At 43.0% G+C, this 24,186-nt stretch overlaps 1 protein-coding gene across 3 annotated transcripts in view; it reads left to right on the plus strand.

Moving 5' to 3' along the window:
• The first annotated feature begins 444 nt into the window (after window positions 1-444).
• The window catches only part of LOC135528120 (5'-nucleotidase domain-containing protein 2-like), a 29,956-nt gene continuing 6,214 nt past the window's right edge, over window positions 445-24,186 (plus strand). For 2 of the 3 annotated variants that reach the window (XR_010453506.1, XR_010453507.1), the window contains exons 1-10: window positions 445-984; window positions 6,940-7,124; window positions 7,240-7,314; window positions 7,410-7,465; window positions 8,484-8,577; window positions 13,235-13,363; window positions 21,720-21,780; window positions 22,497-22,599; window positions 22,740-22,841; window positions 22,976-23,057. Coding sequence is in view for 1 of the 3 variants with exons in the window: in XM_064956955.1 (XP_064813027.1) it covers window positions 618-984; window positions 6,940-7,124; window positions 7,240-7,314; window positions 7,410-7,465; window positions 8,484-8,577; window positions 13,235-13,363; window positions 21,720-21,780; window positions 22,497-22,599; window positions 22,740-22,841; window positions 22,976-23,057 (1,254 nt within the window). In the remaining 2 variants the exon portion in view is untranslated. The remainder of the gene's footprint in view (window positions 985-6,939; window positions 7,125-7,239; window positions 7,315-7,409; window positions 7,466-8,483; window positions 8,578-13,234; window positions 13,364-21,719; window positions 21,781-22,496; window positions 22,600-22,739; window positions 22,842-22,975; window positions 23,058-24,186) is intronic. The other variant, XM_064956955.1, reaches the window with a different exon arrangement.

Genomic DNA, 24,186 nt, shown 5'->3' on the forward strand with positions numbered 1-24,186 from the left:
ACTTCTCAAATCCCTGCCTGGTCTGCTTGGTCTGTTTCGCAAGTGATTATTGATGTCTCACAATGCTGTGCCTCTGGGTTTAGAAACTCTGTGGCAACACTCTATCTTAACTCCTCCTTCACATTTACTGGATTGGTTGACCAGTGCAGAAGAGAACATCCCCCTACCAGAATGTGGGGAATCTAGTTTCAGGGTTTATTTCATGCCTGGGGCATGGTTCAGCAACTTTTTGGAAAGTTCAGATAGGCATGTTTGTTCAATATAGAATATTTCTACCTGACATACGGAATAACGTAGGCTATCTTGATATAATTTCTTTCTGAAAAATCAAGAACGTTTTTCAAATGAATGTGTTCCTGGCTACGTTGGTGAACTTGTTTACATGCGAATCTGCCCTCTCATTGGCTAGAATATTCCCGCCTGTTCCCGCCTCCTTTGCGGATATTTGTTCTCTTTGTTAGAAGGTTGAGACCCGTCTCAGTATATAGATAGCCTCTGTTGATGATATACTGTCTTCCTTGTGCATCTGACTCAGTTGCTACTGTATCAACTGTAGCCTACATTTAGGTTTGAATTAGATAACGTTCTGGAGATACTCTGATAAATGCCAGTTAGTAATGTCATGCCAAAAAATAAGAAAGTTTAGCCATGCGTTATTGCAGAAAGGTAAGGCAGCTTCGCTTTGCAGGGTTTTAAAAACATCTGTTGCGTCTTATGGTAACGTGGCATCTGGAGGTCCGACCAACCAAATAGGAAAATGCTGCGAAAATGGTCAAAGTTGTGGATCAAATTCGGGTATCCAGGCTACAGGGTCCACAGCCATCCCAACTTCTCCATCACCCGCAAATCACAGACAAGTCGCAGGCAAGAAATTTAAGGAGGCGTCGCCGACGTTTTCTGGAAGGGCATTCACTACAGCACCCAAGATTGACTCCAAGGTGTACCTTTGGTCAAGGTATAATGAGATGAAACGACTTGTGCACGGTAAGATGTTTTTATGTAATGTTAAAGCTTGCCTAATATATCGAATATTAGCCAGCAGATCTGACCTGCTTGCTTACAGCTGCACTAGGGTTAGACAGCATTACTGTTAATAGCCTATTAAAACACCACTGAGCTAGTGTAAGATAAGGCTCAGAAAATGAGCTTCATTCCAGAGATAAGAAATGTGTTATACTCCGAATTGTCCCGTTATCCCATTATCCCAACTGTTACACTTCGAAGATTGAACAACTTCTGTTTTGTCCTGAAACCTGTCCTTTTTGTCATAATGCTTGGTTGCAGAAGGCACAGCAGCCATTTTGAAATGGCAGTGTTAGCCCGAACAGCCTGTCAGGGTTGCCAAGTATAGCAAAATGTGTAGCCCAATGACCACTCAAAACCCAACCACAAGGCTTGAAAACTAGCCCAAATGTTTTTTTACTGCAGCAAGAGGGGAGTTGCCATATTTAGCCAATAAACACTTTCTCCATAACGTTATTGAGCGAATTGAGAAGGGATCTCGACGTAACTTCTAAAGACCATAAGAAGCTAAATTAGGGTTTTCCATCAAAATAATTAATATTGGGAGCTAACGTGACTAATAAAATAATTTAAATATATTGCAAGGGAAGAGAGAATTCACCATTTTTAAACTTAAAAGACGAATGTTAAGCTATTTTCTGGCCGTTGTGCCGTTATTATGTGCCAGATGTTAAGACTACAAACCGTTATAAATGGCCTATTTGGGAGATTGACTTGTCTTTTCAATAGGCATAGACTAGGCCTACTGACTAAAACCTGGATTTACGATTGTAATTCAACTTTGCCATGGTTTGGTTAGCTAGATGCAGGTAGCCTATAGCGCCTGATAGGCCTACTTCTAATTTCAAATAGCCTACACAGTAGCCAAGATATAAGATTCATTATTTAACAGCTTGCTTAGTTCAAATTGACAGACTAATTTATTCAACATGAATAGCGAGGAGATTTAGTAGTAAGAAGTGTTTCCATTGCCAAATAGCCTGCTGGAATAGGCTACTGAAGATGGGTTCGTAATTTTAATCACTTAATAAAATATTCATAAAATGGATATTATAACTGATCTGACTGGCTGTTACCTTCTTTCTAATGCATTCTAAAAACAGCTGAACGGCAATTGCGATACAACTATGACCATGATCACAATCGATAACTTCCAATTTCATTAACTAATTTGCCCATTAACAATTGCATAATACCGCAAGGCTACAACAGCAATGAACTGGCAATTTATTAAATGCAAATTATTATAGGCAATTTATTAAATGCGTTTGCCAACTCCAGGTAGGCAACACAAGTGGCACAAATTGATTTGCAATGGCTCCAGTGATATCGTAATTTCAGTATATTTATTTTATAAAATGGTAGACTACAGTAGCCTACATAGGCATAGCAATTAATAGCCAACGGATGCAAATGTATCATTATCCACATTTAATGTCAGTTTTGTTGTGGACTTTTCCCCATAACAGAAGCATAACTGCAATTTCAAATTTCCTCTCGCGCAGCGCTCGAAACCCCAAAACTGAGCATGCATGAAACCCCTTGCTTAATAATATGGTTTTCCATGAGCAAAGTCAACATTAGAATGCAGTTTAAACCACCTCCAAGCAAATTTATCTAATGCGCTCTAGAGCGTCTACAGGCATTTCCTGTGTTTTGTCACTGTTATTTATTGATGCGCAATCAGCTATAGCGTGTTAATGTTTTATGGAAAAAGGGTTGGAAATAGCTGTCTCTGTAATGACAATCTAAATAGCCTACCTACAACTGGTAAAAGGTTTTCAGGATGTGCGCATGTGCTCTTCTATCTCCTCTCACTCACTTGACTCAGCTGCCTGCTGCAGCGCTCAGTCTCAATACATACACACCGCTCAGGCCCTCTCCTCTCTCTCACTCTCTCACTGCCTCACTGCCAGATAGTCTTCAGCAGCAGGACACAGTGAAATATATATTTTTTTAAATTGCCATGCAATTTAGAAGTAGCCCAAAACCTGTGGCCAATACATTTTCACCCGCGACATCGTTTTGTTAAGTAGCCCAATTTATCAGGAAAACTGCAGACATGGCAACCCTGGCTCTTGTTGTTCAACGAGATGTGCCATTCCATAATGGTTGCTGTTGCTACTGTTAGTTAGCACGAGGACAAAAACAGTAGTTTACTTAAAGAGCAGTTGTTCATTCTTTTTGGTCTAACAGTTGGTATAATGGGACAATTCGGAGCACAACACATTTCTCGTCCCCGGATTGAGGTACATTTTCAGAGTCATACCTCGTGCCGGCTTTGTGGTGTCTTAATATACACAGGAATGCTGTCTGACCCTATTGCAGCTGTAAGCAAGAGGGTCGGATCTGGTGGCTAATAAATACGTAAAATCAGGGTTGATTGGAACATCATTTGTTCAAAAGACATCACTGTATCTTTGTACTTCCTGAAGAAGGCCATGCTGCCAAACGTGTCATTAAAAAAAATTGCTCCATTGAAAATGTCATACAAATATGAATTGTCTTGATCCTTCTTGCTTTTTAAAATCCAATTATCCCCTTTTACCAAACATCACCTTCTATTTACAAAGACCTATTGTGCAACCTAGCAGCACTTTCCTTCCCTTTTCTGGGCTACTTGCCTAAAACATGTATGTTTTTTTGCCAACTGAATGTGTATTGGTGGGTGGGTTGTTTAGCAACAAAACTGATGCGTGTGCAACCTTAGAGCAGAACAGGCGGGGTTTGTGTAGAGTCAAAGGATTGTTGCCAACATGTACACTACACTGAACAAAAATATAAACACAACATGTAAAGTGTTGGTCCCATGTTTCATGAGCTAAAATAAAATATCGCATAATTCTTCCATATGCACAAAAACCTTATTTTTCAAACTTTGTGCACAAATTAGTTTACATCCCTGTTAGTGAGCATTTTTCCTTTGCCAAGATAATTAATCTGCTTGACAGATGTGGCATATCAAGAAGCTGATTAAACAGCATGATCATTACACAGGTGCACCTTGTGCTGGGGACAATAAACAACCACTCTGAACTGCAAAGTTTTGTCACAACACAATGCCACAGATGTCTCAAGTTTTGAGGGAGTGTGAAATTGGCATGCTGGCTGCAGGAATGTCCACGAGCGGTTGCCAGAGAATTGAATGCTAATTTCTCTACCATAACCACCTCCAATCATTTTAAATAATTTGGCATTACTCATTTGTCATTTTGACTAGAAATTGGGGCTGCGCGATAAACATAATGCATAGCCTAGGCTATATATTTCTTTGACGGACCAGTTAAATTTTTTACTTTACCTTCTATAACATTATTTTAATTTTTGATTTGTTACATTAAAGCTGAAATATGTAACTTTTTGGGCAACCCGACCAAATATACATAGAAATTTGAGTTATAGATCTGTCATCCTCACATAACCTTTTTCGGCAAGACAGATCTTCCAAAGTTGGTGGAGTGGCAATCTTTACCAAGGAACACCTTCAGTACTCGGTTGTCTCCACCAAGTCTGTCCCCAAACAATTTGATTTGCTGGTTTTACGCATTAAACTTTCAAATAACTCTTTGTTGACTGTTGCTGGGTGTTATCGGCCACCATCAGCACCGGCCTGTACCTGGCCCCTTACACTAAGTCTGAAAGGAGGCCTTTTGCCTTCTGGTAGGCCGTCATTGTAAATAATAATTTGTTCTTAACTGATTTGCCTAGTTAAATAAAGTTAAATTAAAAGAAACAATTTGAAAGTAAGTCTAAAAAGCTGTAGATCTGTTGTTTGCTGTTTCTATGCTTCCCATTATTAAGTTTTGTTTTTGCATCTTTTACTTTTGGTTTTAAACACCACCTTCAAACAGCTGAAAATACAATATTTTTGGTTGTTGCAAATATATTTTACAGCGGTTTACATGCAACAATGATTTTCTACACTCTTAAGTGCTCGTTTTCACAAACTGAAATTAGGCTATTAGAATTTCAGCAACCAAGAAATGCCGGCGCAATTTTTCCATATTGCACCTCTTAAATGATTCCTAATTCAGGAATGACCAAATCTAGATTTAACCTAACATGCCTTCCACAACACTTGCGTCGCGTGCTTTGCAAAATAATTGTAAACAAGAAGCCACTGCGCCAAAACTGCCATAAAAAAAGCCGTCTGGCTTTTTAGTTCATAGTTTTTGGAGAAATGTCCTCTGGTCTGATGAAACAAAAATAGAACTGTTTGGCCATAATGACCATCGTTGTGTTTGTAGGAAAAAGGGGGAGGCTTGCAAGCCGAAGTACACCATCCCAACCTTGAAGTACAGGGGTGGCAGCATCATGTTGTGGGTGTGCTTTTCTGCAGGAGGGACTGGTGCACTTCACAAAATAGATGGCAGCATGAGGGTTGAAAATATGTGGATATATTGAGGCAAACATCTCAAGACATCAGTCAGGAAGTTAAAGCTCGGTCACAAATGGGTCTTCCAAATGGACAATGACCCCAAGCATACTTCCAAAGTTGTGGGAAAATGGCTTAAGGACAACAAAGTCAAGGTATTGGAGTGGCCATCATAAAGCCCTAACCTCAATCCTATATAAAATTTGTGGGCATTATCTGAAAAAATGTGTGTGAGCAAGGAGGCCTACAAACCTGACTCATTTACACCAGCTCTGTGCTCTGTCAGGAGGAATGGGCCAAAAGTTACCCAACTTATTGTTGGAAGCTTGTGGAAGGCTAACTAAAATGTTTGACCCAAATTAAACCATTTAAAGGCAATGCTACCAAATACTAATTGAGTGTATGTACACTTCTGACCCACTGGGAATGTGATGAAAGAAATAAAAGCTGAAATAAGTCATTCTCTCTACTATTATTCTGTGTCATCCGTTATGTCACTAAAGCACCTTATACCACCCACCACTGTGACTTGTATGCTCTAGTCGGCTGGCCCTCGCTACATATTCGTCGCCAGACCCACTGGCTCCAGGTCATCTGCAAGTCCATGCTAGGTAAAGCTCCGCCTTATCTCAGTTCACTGGTCACGATGGCAACACCCATCCGTAGCACGCGCTCCAGCAGGTGTATCTCACTGATCATCCCTAAAGCCAACACCTCATTTGGCCGCCTTTCGTTCCAGTACTCTGCTGCCTGTGTGACTGGAACGAATTGCAAAAATCCCTGAAGTTGGAGACTTTTATCTCCCTCACCAACTTCAAACATGTGCTATCTGAGCAGCTAACTGATCGCTGCAGCTGTACATAGTCTATTGGTAAATAGCCCACCCATTTTCACCTACCTCATCCCCACACTGTTTTTATTTATTTACTTTTCTGCTCTTTTGCACACCAGTATCTCTACCTGTACATGACCATCTGATCATTTATCACTCCAGTGCTAATCTGCAAAATTGTAATTATTCGCCTACCTCCTCATGCCTTTTGCACACAATGTATATAGACTCGCCTTTTTTTGTACTGTGTTATTGACTTGTTAATTGTTTACTCCATGTATAACTCTGTGTTGTCTGTTCACACTGCTAAGCTTTATCTTGGCCAGGTTGCAGTTGCAAATGAGAACTTGTTCTCAACTAGCCTACCTGGTTAAATAAAGGTGAAATAAATAAAAAAATAATAAAAAAATTCTGACATTTAACATTCTTAAAATAAAGTGGTGATCGTAACTGACCTAAGACAGGGAGTCTTTACTAAGATTAAATGTCAGGAATTGTGAAAACTGAGTTTAAATGTATTTGGCTAAGGCTTCTGTAAACTTCCGACTTCAACTGTATATCTTTGGCCATTTTGAACAATCGACCACTTACTGCCCAAAATTGTAAGCACAGGCTCTTTAGATTATCCACACAATGCATTTAAGACATCATGAAGCTGGATCATGTTAGATTTTTTTTGTGTGTAATGTCTCCCCCTCCTTTTCTGCAGATTTGATTCCTCCAGGTGTATGTAACTTACTGAACCCCTCCACCATCTATGCCAACAATGAGGTTGACTTGGACGAAGTGGAAATCTATGGCTTTGACTATGACTACACGCTCGCTTTGTACTCCAACACTCTTGATACAATGATCTACAACACAGCTCGAGACTTCCTTGTCAAACACTACAAGGTTAGTTTGACGGAAATGTGATGCTGTTTGCCTCATATCCTCATACAAATGGTCATTGTGCACGTTGTTTATTGTTTGTTTGAATTTAAATTGTTACTTTTAATTCCCCTAACAGTATCCAGAGGGCATTAGCAAGTATGACTATATTCCCAACTTCGCTGCTCGTGGTCTCCACTATGATATTCAGAAGGTAAGTGTTTTTATGGGTGTATAAAAGCTTTTAAACATTCAAAGTTTGAGAGTGAAATGGTAGTTCAGTCAATAAAATTATATTTTTTCATGCAGGGACTGTTGATGAAAATTGATGCCTTCCATTACATTCAGCTGGGGACTGTATACAGGTGAGACACTTGCTGGGGGAATATAATGACAACTAAAGGCCTAAACTCACCAAATCAAATTTTATTAGTCACATGTGCCAACTATAACGGGTGTAGTGGACCTTATGTGAAATGCTTACGTATGACCCCTTTAAACAACAATACTTACTTTTTTAAAACTCTGCAAGAAAACATTTCTGAATAAACTTAATGGAAAATAGTAACACAATGAAATAAGAATAACTTTAGGCGTGCGTGCAATTTATTTTAGAATGCTTTGTTTTGAATGATAATGACCCAACTGATGCCGGGTGGGCAGTGAACGTACTGTTCTCTTTGACACTCCGCTCAATTACAACGTGTATATTTTTGCTTTTTATGGCTGGCGCTGTAGTGACACAAAACAATTTGTCCTTATTAAAACATTTTTGAGCTCATTTGAATATGAAGAGTTAGCTAAGGGTTGAGGCTTTACCATACATGCTAAATTAGACCAATTTATCCACTTCTGGAAACATCGCTATCAGCAAAGATGATTAGAGGTATAGACTATCCTGATAGCATACAGTCAATGCAAAAGCCAGAACTGTCATAGGAGGTGTATTTGCCGACTTTGAAAGAGAGGATGATGAGAATTTACATTTTATTTCAAGGTAAGCTGTTGAAAAGTATAACTTTTTGGAGGGTGCTCAAGTGTATATTTATTATTCTCGAAGTTGCTCGCAACAGTAGCTTGCTACTGATGGTATTAACTATGCAGATACTAAACATAACTGACAGAGACTCATTCATTTGAAGTGCCAGAGACCTATCAAATCTGGCTAGCTACCGAGTGCACCACCAGCCTAACTAGAACCAGGACGATGTCCTCACTGTCTATTGATTTTACCGCTCGGCTCGTCCTGTCCTCTGCGCCCTCCCGCTTCTGTTGAGTTTTGTGCACAATGTTTTTTCTAATAACAATACTCTTTGCTATTGGTATGTCATGGATTCAATTCTGTAATAGAGAGACCATAATGAGAGATGTTGATTCCCACAGGGGTCTGAATCCTGTCCCAGATGAGGAGGTTTTGGAGCTCTACGGTGGAACTAACCATGTCCCTCTTGAGGAAGTCAGTGGCTTCTATGGAAAGGTCATTACTTACATTCTTCTACCGTAACCTTTTCACACTTACCAACAAACGAGTGTGATCATTCTACAGCGGTCCCTGAATGCTTATTTTTAACGTCCAGTTTCGAATGAATCAGCATTTGAGCTGGCCACATTGTGCAAAATGTTTCTGTGAAAAAAAACACAGTCCTTACAAATTTACATCCAGAATGTGACCAGTTTATTTTTGGATGCAATGTTCAGACATTCACAGAAGTAGCTACAGCATAACACAAACATCCAAACTGGAAAATGTAGGCTGCATTTTTCTAGCGCTAAGTGAGGAAAGATTGACGTAACAGGTCATATTTTTATAACTCTCGGCTGACAGAAACTACATTATAAATGATCTAATAGCAATTATTATTTAACCAAAGATAATACAAGGAGACAATATGAGTTTGGTCTGTTTATAGTATGCATGTTGAAGGGGGTGTGTTGTCTACGTTCATTCACTTCCCTTCATTCACTTCCGGAAGTTTACCTGAAAGATGAGTGAACCATTCCTTCACCTCATTATAACGTCTTTGGTCTGACAGACGTTTAGGTGACACCCAGAATGCATTGTATAATGTCAACAAACATGGCGCCATACATAGCTGGCAAATAGCTTAGCATTAGCTCATTATAAACAGTTCAACCTTCAAAAAAGTATTTTACACACATCATAGGTGTCCATTACAATCAATGCAATAATCGGAATGCATTATTTGTCACCGGTACTGTGAATAAAACTGTAAGTACATTATGCCCCATACATAGATACATACATACAATATGTATGTGCCTACAGTAGAAACGACAACATGATATACAGAAAATAAGGAACTTTGATAGAAACCCATCTCCAAAGTTATTAAGTGTAAGGAAAACCAACATGTTCCAATTTGTGCAAGACTGCGCAAATGTCTGCATACTTGATCTGCGCAAACATTGGTGAAGTGCGTGGGCTCTCGAAGAGAGAAGTTTGTCCGGCTCAGTAAAGCCTCATACATAAATTGACTGCAACGCTGAAATGAGCTACTTCTATGTGAATTAATGAGGAGGCGGAACACAGCTCAATTCAAACTGTTGTTAGGAAATAAAACTTGCTAGAAAATAATTTGAAATTGACAAGTTGAAACAGACAATTAGCAGGAAGCACGTGTGAACTGTCCTGTTGCGTAATAATCATATTTTGGAACTGTGAGTGAATTCTGACATCACGTGCATAAAACAACTCACACTGGGGTGACCGTTAGAGATATTTGGAACTCGTATGAAAAGGTTAACTGAAAAATAAGGACCGGAGACTCTAAAATAGAATATACAGTGTATTCAGAAAGTATTCAGATCCCTTCACATTTTCTACATTTTGTTACATTACAGCCTTATTATAAAATGGATTAAATAGTTTTTTCCCCCTCATCAATTTAACCACAATATCACATAATGACAAAGAATGTTTGCAAATTTATTAAAAATAAAAAATGGAAATATCAAATGTACATAAGTATTCAGACCATTTACTCAGTACTTTGTTTAAGCACCCTTGGCAGCGATTACAGCCTTGAGTCTTCTTGGGTTTGACGCTACAAGCTTGGCACACCTGTATTTGGGGAGTTTCTCCCATTCTTCTTTGCAGATCCTCTCAAGCTCTCAGGTTGGATGGGGAGCGGCGCTGCACAGCTATTTTCAGGTCTCCCCAGAGATGTTTAATTGGGTTCAAGTCTGGGCTCTGGCTGAGCCACTCAAGGACATTCAGAGACTTGTCCCGTAGCCACTCCTGCGTTGTCTTGGCTGTGTGCTTAGGGTCGGTGTCCTGTTGGAAGCTGAATCTTTGCCTTTGCCCCAGTCTGAGGTCTTGAGCACTTTGGAGTAGGTTTTCATCAAGGATCTCTCTGTACTTTGCTCCGTTCATCTTTCCCTCGATCCTGACTAGTCTCCCAGTCCCTGCCGCTGAAAAACATCCCCACAGCATGATGCAGCCACCATCATGCTTCACCGTAGGGATGGTGCCAGGTTTTCTCCAGACGTGAGGCTGGGCATTCAGGCCAAAGAGTTCAATCTTGGTTTCATCAGACCAGAGAATCTTGTTTCTCATGGTCTGAGAGTCTTACGGTGGTAAACTTTTGGTAAACTAGAAGCGGGCTGTCATGTGCCTTTTACTGAGGAGTAGCTTCCGTCTTGCCACTCTACCATAAAGGCCTGATTGTTGGAGTGCTGCAGAGATGATTGTCCTTCTGGAAGGTTCTCCCATCTCCACAGAGGAACTCTTGAGCTCTGTCAGAGTGACCATCTGATTCTTGGTCACCTTCCTGACCAAGGCCCTTCTCCCCTGATTGCTCATTTTGGCAGACCTTGTTCTTGGGGACCTTCAATGCTGCAGAAATGTTTTGGTACCCTTCCCCGGATCTGTGCGTCAACACAATCCTGTCTCGGAGCTCTACGGACCTCATGGCTTGGTTTTTGCACTGACATGCACTGTCATATGCACTGTCATCTGTGGGACTTAATATAGACAGATGTTTGCCTTTCCAAATCATGTCCAATCAATTGAATTTACCACAGGTGGACTCCAATCAAGTTGAAGAAATGGAAACAGGATGCACCTGAGCTCAATTTCAAGTCTCATTGCAAATGGTCTAAATACTTATGTAAATAAGGTATTTTTGTTGTTCATTTTGCAAACATTTATACACTGCTCAAAAAAATAAAGGGAACACTTAAACAACACAATGTAACTCCAAGTCAATCACACTTCTGTGAAATCAAACTATCCACTTAGGAAGCAACACTGATTGACAATACATTTCACATGCTGTTGTGCAAATGGTATAGACAACAGGTGAAAATTATAGGCAATTAGCAAGACACCCCCAATAAAGGAGTGGTTCTGAAGGTGGTGACTCCAGACCACTTCTCAATTCCTATGCTTCCCGGCTGATGTTTTGGTCACTTTTGAATGCTGGCGGTGCTTTCACTCTAGTGGTAGCATGAGACGGAGTCTACAACCCACACAAGTGGCTCAGGTAGTGCAGCTCATCCAGGATGGAACATCAATGCGAGCTGTGGCAAGAAGGTTTGCTGTGTCTGTCAGTGTAGTGTCCAGAGCATGGAGACGCTACCAGGAGACAGGCCAGTACATCAGGAGATGTGGAGGAGGCCGTAGGAGGGCAACAACCCAGCAGCAGGACCGCTACCTCCGCCTTTGTGCAAGGAGGAGCAGGAGGAGCACTGCCAGAGCCCTGCAAAATGACCTCCAGCAGGCCACAAATGTGCATGTGTCTGCTCAAACGGTCAGAAACTCCATGAGGATGGTATGAGGGCCCGACGTCCACAGGTGGGGGTTGTGCTTACAGCCAAACACTGTGCATGATGTTTGGCATTTGCCAGAGAACACCAAGATTGGCAAATTCGCCACTGGCGCCCTGTGCTCTTCACAGATGAAAGCAGGTTCACACTGAGCACATGTGACAGACGTGACAGTCTGGAGACGCTGTGGAGAACGTTCTGCTGCCTGCAACATCCTCTAGCATGACCGGTTTGGCGGTGGGTCAGTCATGGTGTGGGGTGGCATTTCTTTGGTGGGCCGCACAGCCCTCAATGTGCTCGCCAGAGGTAGCCTGACTGCCATTAGGTACCGAGATTAGATCCTCAGACCCCTTGTGAGACCATATGCTGTTGTGGTTGGCCCTGGGTTCCTCCTAATGCAAGACAATGCTAGACCTCATGTTGCTGGAGTGTGTCAGCAGTTCCTGCAAGCGGAAGGCATTGATGCTATGGACTGGCCCGCCCGTTCCCCAGACCTGAATCCAATTGAGCACATCTGGGACATCATGTCTCGCACCGTCCACCAATGCCACGTTGCACCACAGACTGTCCAGGACTTGGCGGATGCTTTAGTCCAGGTCTGGGAGGAGATCCCTCAGGAGACCATCCGCCACCTCATCAGGAGCATGCCCAGGCGTTGTAGGGAGGTCATACAGGCACGTGAAGGCCACACACACTACTGAGCCTCATTTTGACTTGTTTTTAGGACATTACATCAACGTTGGATCAGCCTGTAGTGTGGTTTTCCACTTTAATTTTGAGTGTGACTCCAAATCCAGACCTCCATGGGTTGATACATTTGATTTCCATTGATCATTTTTGTGTGATTTTGTTGTCAGCACATTCAACTATGTAAAGAAAAAAGTATTTAATAAAAATATTTTATTAGTTCAGATCTAGGATGTGTTATTTTAGTGTTCCCTTTATTTTTTTGAGCAGTGTATAAAGCAGTTTTGCTTTGTCATTATGGGGTATTGTGTGTAGATTGAAGAGAGAAAACGTCAATTTAATAAATTTTAGAATACGGTTGTGATGTAACTAAATGTGAAAAAGCCACTGGGTCTGAATACTTTCTGAATGCACGGTATGTTTGAAAATCTGTGGAATTTGCTGCAATTGTTGCCACATTTCCATTCTTTAAAGATAAAATAATGGTTAAAAGCCCGCGTAAAAGACTTGCATTAATGATCTCTTCCCGATGGAAATTGCTCTCTAAAATGTATGTCCAATATCTGCAAAAAATTCATTAAAAGAAATGTTGGATTTTTTTATTTTTTTTGGGGGCTCTGCTTTGTCTTCTATCCCGTTGAGCTAACATTATCTTACAGGGTCCTGTGATGAAGCAGTTCATGGATGTTTTCTCCATCCCAGAGATGACTCTCCTGGCTGCTGCCAATGACTACTTCAACTCCAATGACATTGAATATGACCCTGGTCATCTCTACAAAGACGTTTCAGTGAGTGCATTCAGCAACAAAACGCACCCACATTCTGACAAACTTGAATCCACAGATAATACTGTATTTTAATTGAGACAGTCAAACTGAAACCATCTTTGAAAATATGGGCAAATAACTGGTTCTGGAAATAGAGGCTTTTAACAAAAAATGCTTTTTGACTTAAATAATATAACTAACTTAGTTGATTGCTGCATCCTAGCTCATAAGTAGTTGCACCAAAGTCAATATCTGTGAATGGTCCTTTTGTCTACCAGTGTGCAAGGCAGTTGGGAATGTGATTTTAACGTTGTTTGTTATGCTGTGCCGGTCGGTCAGTGAGCCAAAAGCTCTTTCATTCCCCCTTAATGAAAAAGATGCATACTATTTGATCTTCTCATTCTGTTTACCGGGCAGCTGAACTCAAAAACAAACTTATCTGGTTGAAAACGGCCAATATTGCATCAATATTAGTCTAGTGTATATAGCACAATTTTGGTCATTAAGTCACTATCTTCTAAAACGTACATTTGCGAAATTTAGGGAAGCTGTTATGGCACCGAAGCACTTTGCCACTCGCCAGTGACTTGATAAGATGATTTGGGCCGGACGGTAGCCTACTGGTTAAGGGTGTTGGGCCAGTAACCAAAATGTCGCTGGGTCAAATCCCAGAGCCAATTAGGTAAATCTGTCTGTGCCCTTGAGCAAGGGCCCCACAAGGCTGTGTGCTCAGCCCCCTCCTATACACCCTGTTCAGCCATAACTGCGTGACCATGCATGCCTCCAACTCAATCATCAAGTTTGCAGACAACACAACAGTAGTGGGCTTGATTACCAACAACGACGAGACAGCCTACAGGGAGGAGTAGAGGGCACTCTGGAGTGTGGTGTCAGGAAACAACCTCTCACGCAACGTCAACAAAACAAGGGAGATGATCATGGACTTCAGGAAACAGTAGAGGGAGCATCCCCCCTATCCACATTGACAGAACAGCAGTGGAGAAGGTGGAAAGTTTTAAGTTACTCATTGTACAAATAATGAACAAAATGAAATGGTCCACCCACACAGACAGTGTGGTGAAGAAGGGGCAACAGCGTCTCAGGAGGCTGAAGAAATGTGGCTTGACACCTAAAACCCACACAAACTTTTACAGATGCACAATTGAGAGCATCCTGTCGGCATCACCGAGGGCAAACTACCTGCCCTCCAGGACACCTACAGAACCCAATGCCACAGGAAGGCAAAAAATATCATCAAGGACAACAACCAACCGAGCCATTGCTTGTTCACCCCGCTACCATCCAGAAGGTGAGATCAGTACAGGTGCATCAAAGCAAGGACCGAGAGATTGAAAAACAGCTTCTATTTCAAGGCCAACAGCAATCACTAACTCAGAGGCTGCTGCCTACATTGAGACTCAATCACTGGCCACTTTAATAAATGGATCACTACTCACTTTAAACAATGCCACCTTAATAATGTTTACATACCTTACATTACTCATATCACATGTATATCCTGTATTTTATACCATCTCTTGTATCTTGACCTATGCTGCTCGGTCATTGCTAATCCATATATTTCTATGTATATATTCTTATTGAATCTCTATACTTAGATTTGTGTGTGTTAGGTAGTTGTTGTGGAATTATTAGATTACTTGTTAGATATTACTGCACTGTCGGAGCTAGAAGCACAAGCATTTCGCTATACTCGCAATAACATCTGCTGACCATGTGTATGTGACCAATATAATTTGATTTGAGGCACTTAACTCTATTTGCTCCTGTAAGTTGCTCTGGATAAGAGCGTCTGCTAAATGACAAAACTGTACATTTACATTTGGCACCATAGCACTCACTTCTGTCATCATGAAGAGCTTTGAGAGGCAAGTAAAGGATCATATCACCTCCACTTTACCTGACACCCTAGACCCACTTCAATTTGCATACCGCCCCAATAGATCCACAGACGATGCAATCGCCATCACACTGCACACTGCCCTATCCCATCTGGACAAGTGGAATACCTATGTAAGAATGATGTTCATTGAGTACAGCTCAGCCTTCAACACCATATTACCTCCAAGCTCAGTATTAAGCTCAGAGCCCTGGGTCTGAACATTGCCCTGTACAACTGGGTCCTGGCCTTCCTGACGGGCCGCCCCCAGTTGGTGAAGGTAGGAAACAAAATCAAATCAAATTTTATTTGTCACATACACATGGTTAGCAGATGTTAATGCGAGTGTAGCGAAATGCTTGTGCTTCTAGTTCCGACAATGCAGTAATAACCAACAAGTAATCTAACTAACAATTCCTAAACTACTGTCTTATACACAGTGTAAGGGGATAAAGAATATGTACATAAGGATATATGAATGAGTGATGGTACAGAGCAGCATAGGCAAGATACAGTAGATGGTATCGAGTACAGTATATACATATGAGATGAGTATGTAAACAAAGTGGCATAGTTAAAGTGGCTAGTGATACATGTATTACATAAGGATGCAGTCGATGATATAGAGTACAGTATATACGTATGCATATGAGATGAATAATGTAGGGTAAGTAACATTATATAAGGTAGCATTGTTTAAAGTGGCTAGTGATATATTTACATAATTTCCCATCAATTCCGATTATTAAAGTGGCTGGAGTTGAGTCAGTGTCAGTGTGTTGGCAGCAGCCACTCAATGTTAGTGGTGGCTGTTTAACAGTCTGATGGCCTTGAGATAGAAGCTGTTTTTCAGTCTCTCGGTCCCAGTTTTGATGCACCTGTACTGACCTCGCCTTCTGGATGATAGCGGGGTGAACAGGCAGTGGCTCGGGTGGTGGTTGTTCTTGATGATCTTTATGGCCTTCCTGTAACATCGGGTGGTGTAGGTGTCCTGGAGGGCAGGTAGTTTGCCCCCGGTGATGCATTGTGCAGACCTCACTACCCTCTGGAGAGCCTTACGGTTGAGGGCGGAGCAGTTGCCGTACCAGGCGGTGATACAGCCCACCAGGATGCTCTCGATTGTGCATCTGTAGAAGTTTGTGTGCTTTTGGTGACAAGCCGAATTTCTTCAGCCTCCTGAGGTTGAAGAGGCGCTGCTGCGCCTTCTTCACGATGCTGTCTGTGTGGGTGGACCAATTCAGTTTGTCTGTGATGTGTATACCGAGGAACTTAAAACTTACTACCCTCGTCACTACTGTTCCATCGATGTGGATAGGGGGGTGTTCCCTCTGCTGTTTCCTGAAGTCCACAATCATCTCCTTAGTTTTGTTGACGTTGAGTGTGAGGTTATTTTCCTGACACCACACTCCGAGGGCCCTCACCTCCTCCCTGTAGGCCGTCTCGTCGTTGTTGGTAATCAAGCCTACCACTGTTGTGTCGTCCGCAAACTTGATGATGGAGTTGGAGGCGTGCGTGGCCACGCAGTCGTGGGTGAACAGGGAGTACAGGAGAGGGCTCAGAACGCACCCTTGTGGGGCCCCAGTGTTGAGGATCAGCGGGGAGGAGATGTTGTTACCTACCCTCACCACCTGGGGGCGGCCCGTCAGGAAGTCCAGTACCCAGTTGCACAGGGTGAGGTCGAGACCCAGGGTCTCGAGCTTGATGACGAGCTTGGAGGGTACTATGGTGTTGAATGCCGAGCTGTAGTCGATGAACAGCATTCTCACATAGGTATTCCTCTTGTCCAGGTGGGTTAGGGCAGTGTGCAGTGTGGTTGAGATTGCGTCGTCTGTGGACCTATTTGGGCGGTAAGCAAATTGGAGTGGGTCTAGGGTGTCAGGTAGGGTGGAGGTGATATGGTCCTTGACTAGTCTCTCAAAGCACTTCATGATGACGGAAGTGAGTGCTACGGGGCGGTAGTCGTTTAGCTCAGTTACCTTAGCTTTCTTGGGAACAGGAACAATGGTGGCCCTCTTGAAGCATGTGGGAACAGCAGACTGGTATAGGGATTGATTGAATATGTCCGTAAACACACCAGCCAGCTGGTCTGCGCATGCTCTGAGGGCGCGGCTGGGGATGGCGTCTGGGCCTGCAGCCTTGAGAAGGTTAACACGTTTAAATGTTTTACTCACCTCGGCTGCAGTGAAGGAGAGACCGCATGTTTCCGTTGCAGGCCGTGTCAGTGGCACTGTATTGTCCTCAAAGCGGGCAAAAAAGTTATTTAGTCTGCCTGGGAGCAAGACATCCTGGTCCGTGACTGGGCTGGATTTCTTCCTGTAGTCCGTGATTGACTGTAGACCCTGCCACATGCCTCTTGTGTCTGAGCCGTTGAATTGAGATTCTACTTTGTCTCTGTACTGACGCTTAGCTTGTTTGATAGCCTTACGGAGGGAATAGCTGCACTGTTTGTATTCATTCATGTTACCAGACACCTTGCCCTGATTGAAAGCAGTGGCTCACGCTTTCAGTTTCACGTGAATGCTGCCATCAATCCACGGTTTCTGGTTAGGGAATGTTTTAATCGTTGCTATGGGAACGACATCTTCAACGCACGCTCTAATGAACTCGCACACCGAATCAGCGTATTTGTCAATGTTGTTATCTGACGCAATACGAAACATGTCCCAGTCCACGTGATGGAAGCAGTCTTGGAGTGTGGAGTCAGCTTGGTCGGACCAGCGTTGGACAGACCTCAGCGTGGGAGCTTCTTTTTTTAGTTTTTGTCTGTAGGCAGGTATCAGCAAAATGGAGTCGTGGTCAGCTTTTCCGAAAGGGGGGCGGGGCAGGGCCTTATATGCGTCGCGGAAGTTAGAGTAACAGTGATCCAAGGTTTTTCCGCCCCTGGTTGCGCAATTGATATGCTGATAAAATTTAGGGAGTCTTGTTTTCAGATTAGCCTTGTTAAAATCCCCAGCAACAATGAATGCAGCCTCCGGATAAATGGTTTCCAGTTTGCAAAGAGTTAAATAAAGTTAGTTCAGAGCCATCGATGTGTCTGCTTGGGGGGGATATATACGGCTGTGATTTATAATCAAAGAGAATTCTCTTGGTAGATAATGCGGTCTACATTTGATTGTGAGGAATTCTAAATCGGGTGAACAGAAGGATTTGAGTTCCTGTATGTTTCTTTCATCGCACCATGCCTCGTTAGCCATAAGGCATACACCCCCACCCCTCTTCTTACCAGAAAGGTGTTTGTTTCTGTCGGCGCGATGCATGGAGAAACCCGTTGGCTGCACCGCTTCGGATAGCGTCTCTCCAGTGAGCCATGTTTCCGTGAAGCACAGAACGTTAGTCTCTGATGTCCCTCTGGAATGCTACCCTTGCTCGGATTTCATCAACCTTGTTGTCAAGAGACTGGACATTGGCAAGAATGCTAGGAAGTGGGGCACGATGTGCCCGTCTCCGTAGTCTGACCAGAAGACCGCCTCGTTTCCCTCTTTTTCTGAGTCGTTTTTTTGAGTCGCTGCATGCGATCCATTCCGTTGTCCTGTTTTTAAGGCAGAACACAGGATCCGCGTCGCGAAAAACATATTCTTGGTCGTACTGATGGTGAGTTGACGCTGATCTTATATACAGTAGTTCTTCTCGACTGTATGTAATGAAACCTAAGATGACCTGGGGTACTAATGTAAGAAATAACACGTAAAAAAACAAAAAACTGCATAGTTTCCTAGGAACGCGAAACGAGGCGGCCATCTCTGTCGGCGCCGGAAGTACACCTCCACTCCGCTGATCCTCAACACAGGCCCCACGTGGGTGTGTGCTCAGCCCCTTCCTGTACTCCCTGTTCACCCATGACTGCGTGGCCATGCACGCCTTCAATTCATTCATCAAGTTTGCAGATGACAGGCCTGATTACCAGCAATGATGAGACAGCCTACAGAGAGAAGGTGAGGGCCCTGGCGGAGGTGTGACAGGAAAAGAACCTCTCCCTAAATGTCAACAAAACGAAGGAGCTGATCGTGGACTTCAGTAAACAGCAGAGAGAGCACACCCCTATTCACATCGACAGGACCACTTTGGAGAAGGTGAAAAGCTTCAAGTTCCTTGGCCTCCACATCACTGACAAACTGAAATGGTCCACCCTCAGAGACAGTGGCTCAAGAAAATCAGCTTGGCCCCTCACAAACTTTTACAGATGCACTATTGAGAGCACCCTGTCAGGCTGTATCACCGCCTGGTACGGCAACTGCATTGCACGCAACAGCAGGGCTCTCCAGAGAGTGGTGCGGTCTGCCCAACGCATCACCGGGGGCACAGAACCTGCTCTCTAGGGCACCGACAGCACCCAATGTCACAGGAAGGTCAAAACGATCATCAAGGACAACAATCATCCGAGCTATAGGCTGTTCACCCCACTGAAGGTGAGGTCAGTACAGTTGCATCAAAGATGAGACCAATAATCTGTTTTTCAGTCTCTCTCTCACAGCCATCAGACTATTAAATAGCCACGCTTCTGCCCTATGTACATAGACATGGGATTACTGGTCACTTTAATAATGGAACACTGGACACTTGAATAATGTTTACATACTGTATTTTACTGTATTCTAGTCAATGCAACTCTGACATTGCTCGTCCTAATATTTAGATATTTCTTAATTCCATTCCTTTCATTTGAGATTTGAATGTATTGTTAGATAATACTGCACTGTTGGAGCTAGGAACACATCTATTTCGTTACACCAGCAATAACATCTGCTAAATATATGTATGTGACCAATAAAATGTGATTTGATTTGATTTAGCTAATGTAGCATGCCTGCTAGCTACTAGCTAGCTTTATTGACAAACACAGAGATTACATTTTGCTAGCTACTGAGTTTTGGCACAGATAAACAGAATGAAGCTTGTGCTTTATTTACAGTAGTTTGGCAGCTTGCTAATAAATAAGTTGTAGACAAGTTCTCAAATCAGTCCAGAGGGCAATGCCAGGGGCAAATTATTTTACTTAAAATACTGCACTAAACATCATAGCTAGATGTAAAATTGTGCGATTAAGACCACACAAAAGACGTACAAATTAATGACTGTCACGTGTGCTCCCTCTCCGGCCTCTAGGTCACCAGGCTACTCATTATGGCGCACACCTTTCACCATCGTTACGCGCTTTATGACACTCACCTGGACTCCATCACCTCTTTGATTACCTGCCCTATAAATGTCACTCCCTTTGGTTCCTTCCCCAGGGGTCACTGTTTCTGTCATGCCTGCGTTGTTCTTATTTTGTATTATGGTTGGTTTATTTATTAAAACACTCACTCCCTGAACTTGCTTCCCGACTCTCAGCGCACATCGTTACAGAATAACATCTCACCTACGGGAAGCATCAGGGAGTGTTTTTCTTTTTTGTGTCAGGTGGAATGACGTTGGATCCGGGAGCCGCTACAGGCCTTCATACCTCAGCCAGATCGCCAGGCTTCCTTGACTCCGCCGGCTCGCCAGGCTCTCACGCCTCAGCCGGATCGCCAGGCTCTCACGCCTCAGCCGGATCGCCAGGCTCTCACGCCTCAGCCGGCTCGCCAGGCTCTCACGCCTCAGCCGGATCGCCAGGCTCTCACGCCTCAGCCGGATCGCCAGGCTCTCACGCCTCAGCCGGATCGCCAGGCTCTCACGCCTCAGCCGGATCGCCAGGCTCTCACGCCTCAGCCGGATCGCCAGGCTCTCACGCCTCAGCCGGATCGCCAGGCTCTCACGCCTCAGCCGGATCGCCAGGCTCTCACGCCTCAGCCGGATCGCCAGGCTCTCACGCCTCAGCCGGATCGCCAGGCTCTCACGCCTCAGCCGGTTTGTCAGGTTTCTGCGCCTTGGCGGAGGCGACCAGTCCGCTCCTGTTCCCCGGGATCGTCCCTGTGGTTGGCGTCCTGCGGCTGGAGCCGAACGCAACAGGAAGGGGGTACTGTCAAGTATGCTCGCTCTCCGGCGTCTAGGTCACCAGGCTGCTCGTTATGGCGCACACCTGTCACCATCATTACGCGCATTATGGCATTCACCTGGATTCCATCACCTCCTTGATTACCTGCCCTATATGTATATGTCACCCCCTTTGTTTCCTTTTTTTGTGGTTTGGTTGAGAAGGCTAATGCAAGCCTTGTTATGTAAAATTGCTGATTCAGAATGTCTGATTGGTTCTGAACAAACTGTACTTCCCAGTTACAGAAGTACAGTAAGTGAGTGGCAAGATTCCAGGGATGCTAGCTGTTTATAGCAAACTATGCAACATTCAATGAATGTTCTCTCCCAAGAGAGAGAACCATGTTGAAAAAACGTGTCTGGTTAAATTTCCTTTTAGATAGGCGTAGAAAGCCATCAAAAGTGTAAATACAGAAGTCAAGTCAAGAATGTATTTAAACCTTGAGCAAGACGACTGTATATAAGCATACTCCGGGAAAACAGTCAGCTCAACTGCTTATCCACTGTTTTTATTTTCCTAAGGATGCCATTGGAATGGTGCATATCAAAGGCTACATGTACAAGTGGATAATGCAAGACTTGGGTGAGATATACTATTATGTTAAAAAAATATTTGCTTCTAGATATAAATCTCAAATGTTTCTATCGGATGCTTCCGATGTCACCCACACCCAGTTTGCAGGTTCTCTCAAACTGAATAGTGCGAACATCCCCTATATAAAAAGCATTGTGGTCTTGCTTCACTCTTCATTCTCTGTATTTGAAAACCTAAACAGTGTAGCAATTTAACACCCCTGCAGATAATATTTTTCGGGTTATGATTAGGTAAAAAGCATATTTTTCTAGCCAGAAAACCATGGCCAAGTGGAAGTCAAGATAATTGATAAAACGTTACTAACATACTTTAAAGTGCAAAAATATTACCATACTTTTAAGTGAATATAAAAATGATAGTACACTTAACAATTTATAACCTTAAACCGTAGTTTTTGTTTAAATATGTGTTTACGGAGTTCAGGTTTGGCAGGAATTGAGAGAACATTTTAGGACATCTATCTCTTTATACTCTGCTCTCTCACAGTTTCAAGAAGAGTACTTTAAATGCCTTCATATTTTGCTTAAATGCTACAGGACTGTTTCCAAATGGGAAAATCTGTCAGTTTCTTCCAAGGAACAATACATTCTGATGGAAGTGGAATATTTACATACTTTCGAAATGCTTCAGGGAAGCTCAGTCTGCTTGAAGTCAGGATATTCCAGTTGGAATTGACCCCCCCCCCTTTCATCTCCCTCCCACAGAGAAATATATCCTCAGAGGTGATGAGACATATGCAGTTCTACACCGCCTGGCAAGCCATGGCAAGAAGCTCTTCCTTATAACCAACAGCCCATTTAGCTTTGTGTGAGTGCCACCATCAACCAAACTGAGTTAATCAGAGATATACATGCAGGTTGTTGATTTGTTCTCTGGGCACGTTCAGCTCTGCACATTATCTGTACCTTTCGTGGTTGTTGACTAACCAGCTTTTTTTCTTCATTTAGAGACAAAGGGATGAAATACATGGTAGGAAAGGACTGGAGGGACTTATTTGACATTGTCATTGTTCAAGCTGACAAACCACACTTCTTCAACAGCTGTGGCAAGTAAGTCTGGTACACTGCAAACCTTTATATTCCCAATCAAGAAGTGTCCAAATTCCGAAACTTTGGTCTTCACATAAATTCACAGAACATGCATACTGTTAAGGTCATTCTGTGACCATATTTGCCACTTGCAGACCTTTCAGACGTTTGGATAGCAACGGGGACCTTCAGTGGGACAAGATCAAGAGCTTGGATAAGGGCCAGGTCTACAAACAGGTAGGAGTGTAGACATTACCCAGCAGTATTACTGTATACAGTATATGGAACTAAAGTGGCACGTTGGCTGGTACTGTCTTTTCCAACTTGGAAAATATATGGCCAACTCAAAGTGACTAACTCAGTTGCAGGATTTACCAGCATTGACTACTTGCGTAACAGATTGTGAATCTCACAAATTACCACAATGTCAAAACTGTGTTTGTTCCTTTTATTGTGGGAAGTGAATGACGCATGATTGGACTGGCATGTTAACTCTTTAATGAACCTGAATGAAATGTCCAAAGTCTGAGTTAGGCTGGTGTTACAAAGTTGGCCTTTGAAGCCTGTGCAATGATGTTAGTCTTGTCCTTGAATTTAGGTCAGAATAGAATAGACTAAACTTTATTGTCCATCCAGGATGGACATCACCTTCCATTTAAAGGATCACATACATTCTCACATCATACACACTTAAACCAGTCAGTCGATCATACTAAAAACATAGGCCATACGTTCACTCACAACTGACCGCTGTCCCAACTGCACTGGATAGATAAGTACATATACGGATCAAATTTGCGTTGCATTTAGTAGTCCAACAGCACAGTGAATTAATGTTTGAACAGGTTCTTCTTGGCCATGGGCATTCTGAAGTGCCGGACAGAGAGAAGCCTCTCAAACTGAGGGTGGGAGGGGTCACCAATGACAGCCAGTGCCTTCTTTATGGTTGACTTGTGGAACAGAATGCTCAAATGTGCCTGTGGTCAACCAATTTACTTTGCTGGCTGTGTTTACTATTCTGGTCAGTTTGCTTTTGCTCCTCACGCTCAGATTACCATACCAGACTGTCATATTGAACGTGTGGATGCTCTCCACCAAGCTGCTGTACACCCTCTCCAGAGCATCTTGACTGACTCCAAACGCCTTCAAATTCCTGATTAAAAACAGGCGATGGCTTGCTTTAAAACAAATAGTCTGCATTCTCTGTAAAACTCCGTTTGTTATCAATTTGTGTCCCTAGATGTTTGAAACACTCAACCACATCCACTGGTTGGTCATTCAGAAAGAGGTTGGGACATTGGCAAGTTGTTGCCATTGATGAACAGCTCATTTGTCTTTTCCACCTTGATGTGGAGGGTACTTGACC

This window comes from Oncorhynchus masou, chromosome 33 (genome assembly GCF_036934945.1).
Source record: "Oncorhynchus masou masou isolate Uvic2021 chromosome 33, UVic_Omas_1.1, whole genome shotgun sequence".
Classification (NCBI taxonomy): domain Eukaryota; kingdom Metazoa; phylum Chordata; class Actinopteri; order Salmoniformes; family Salmonidae; genus Oncorhynchus; species Oncorhynchus masou.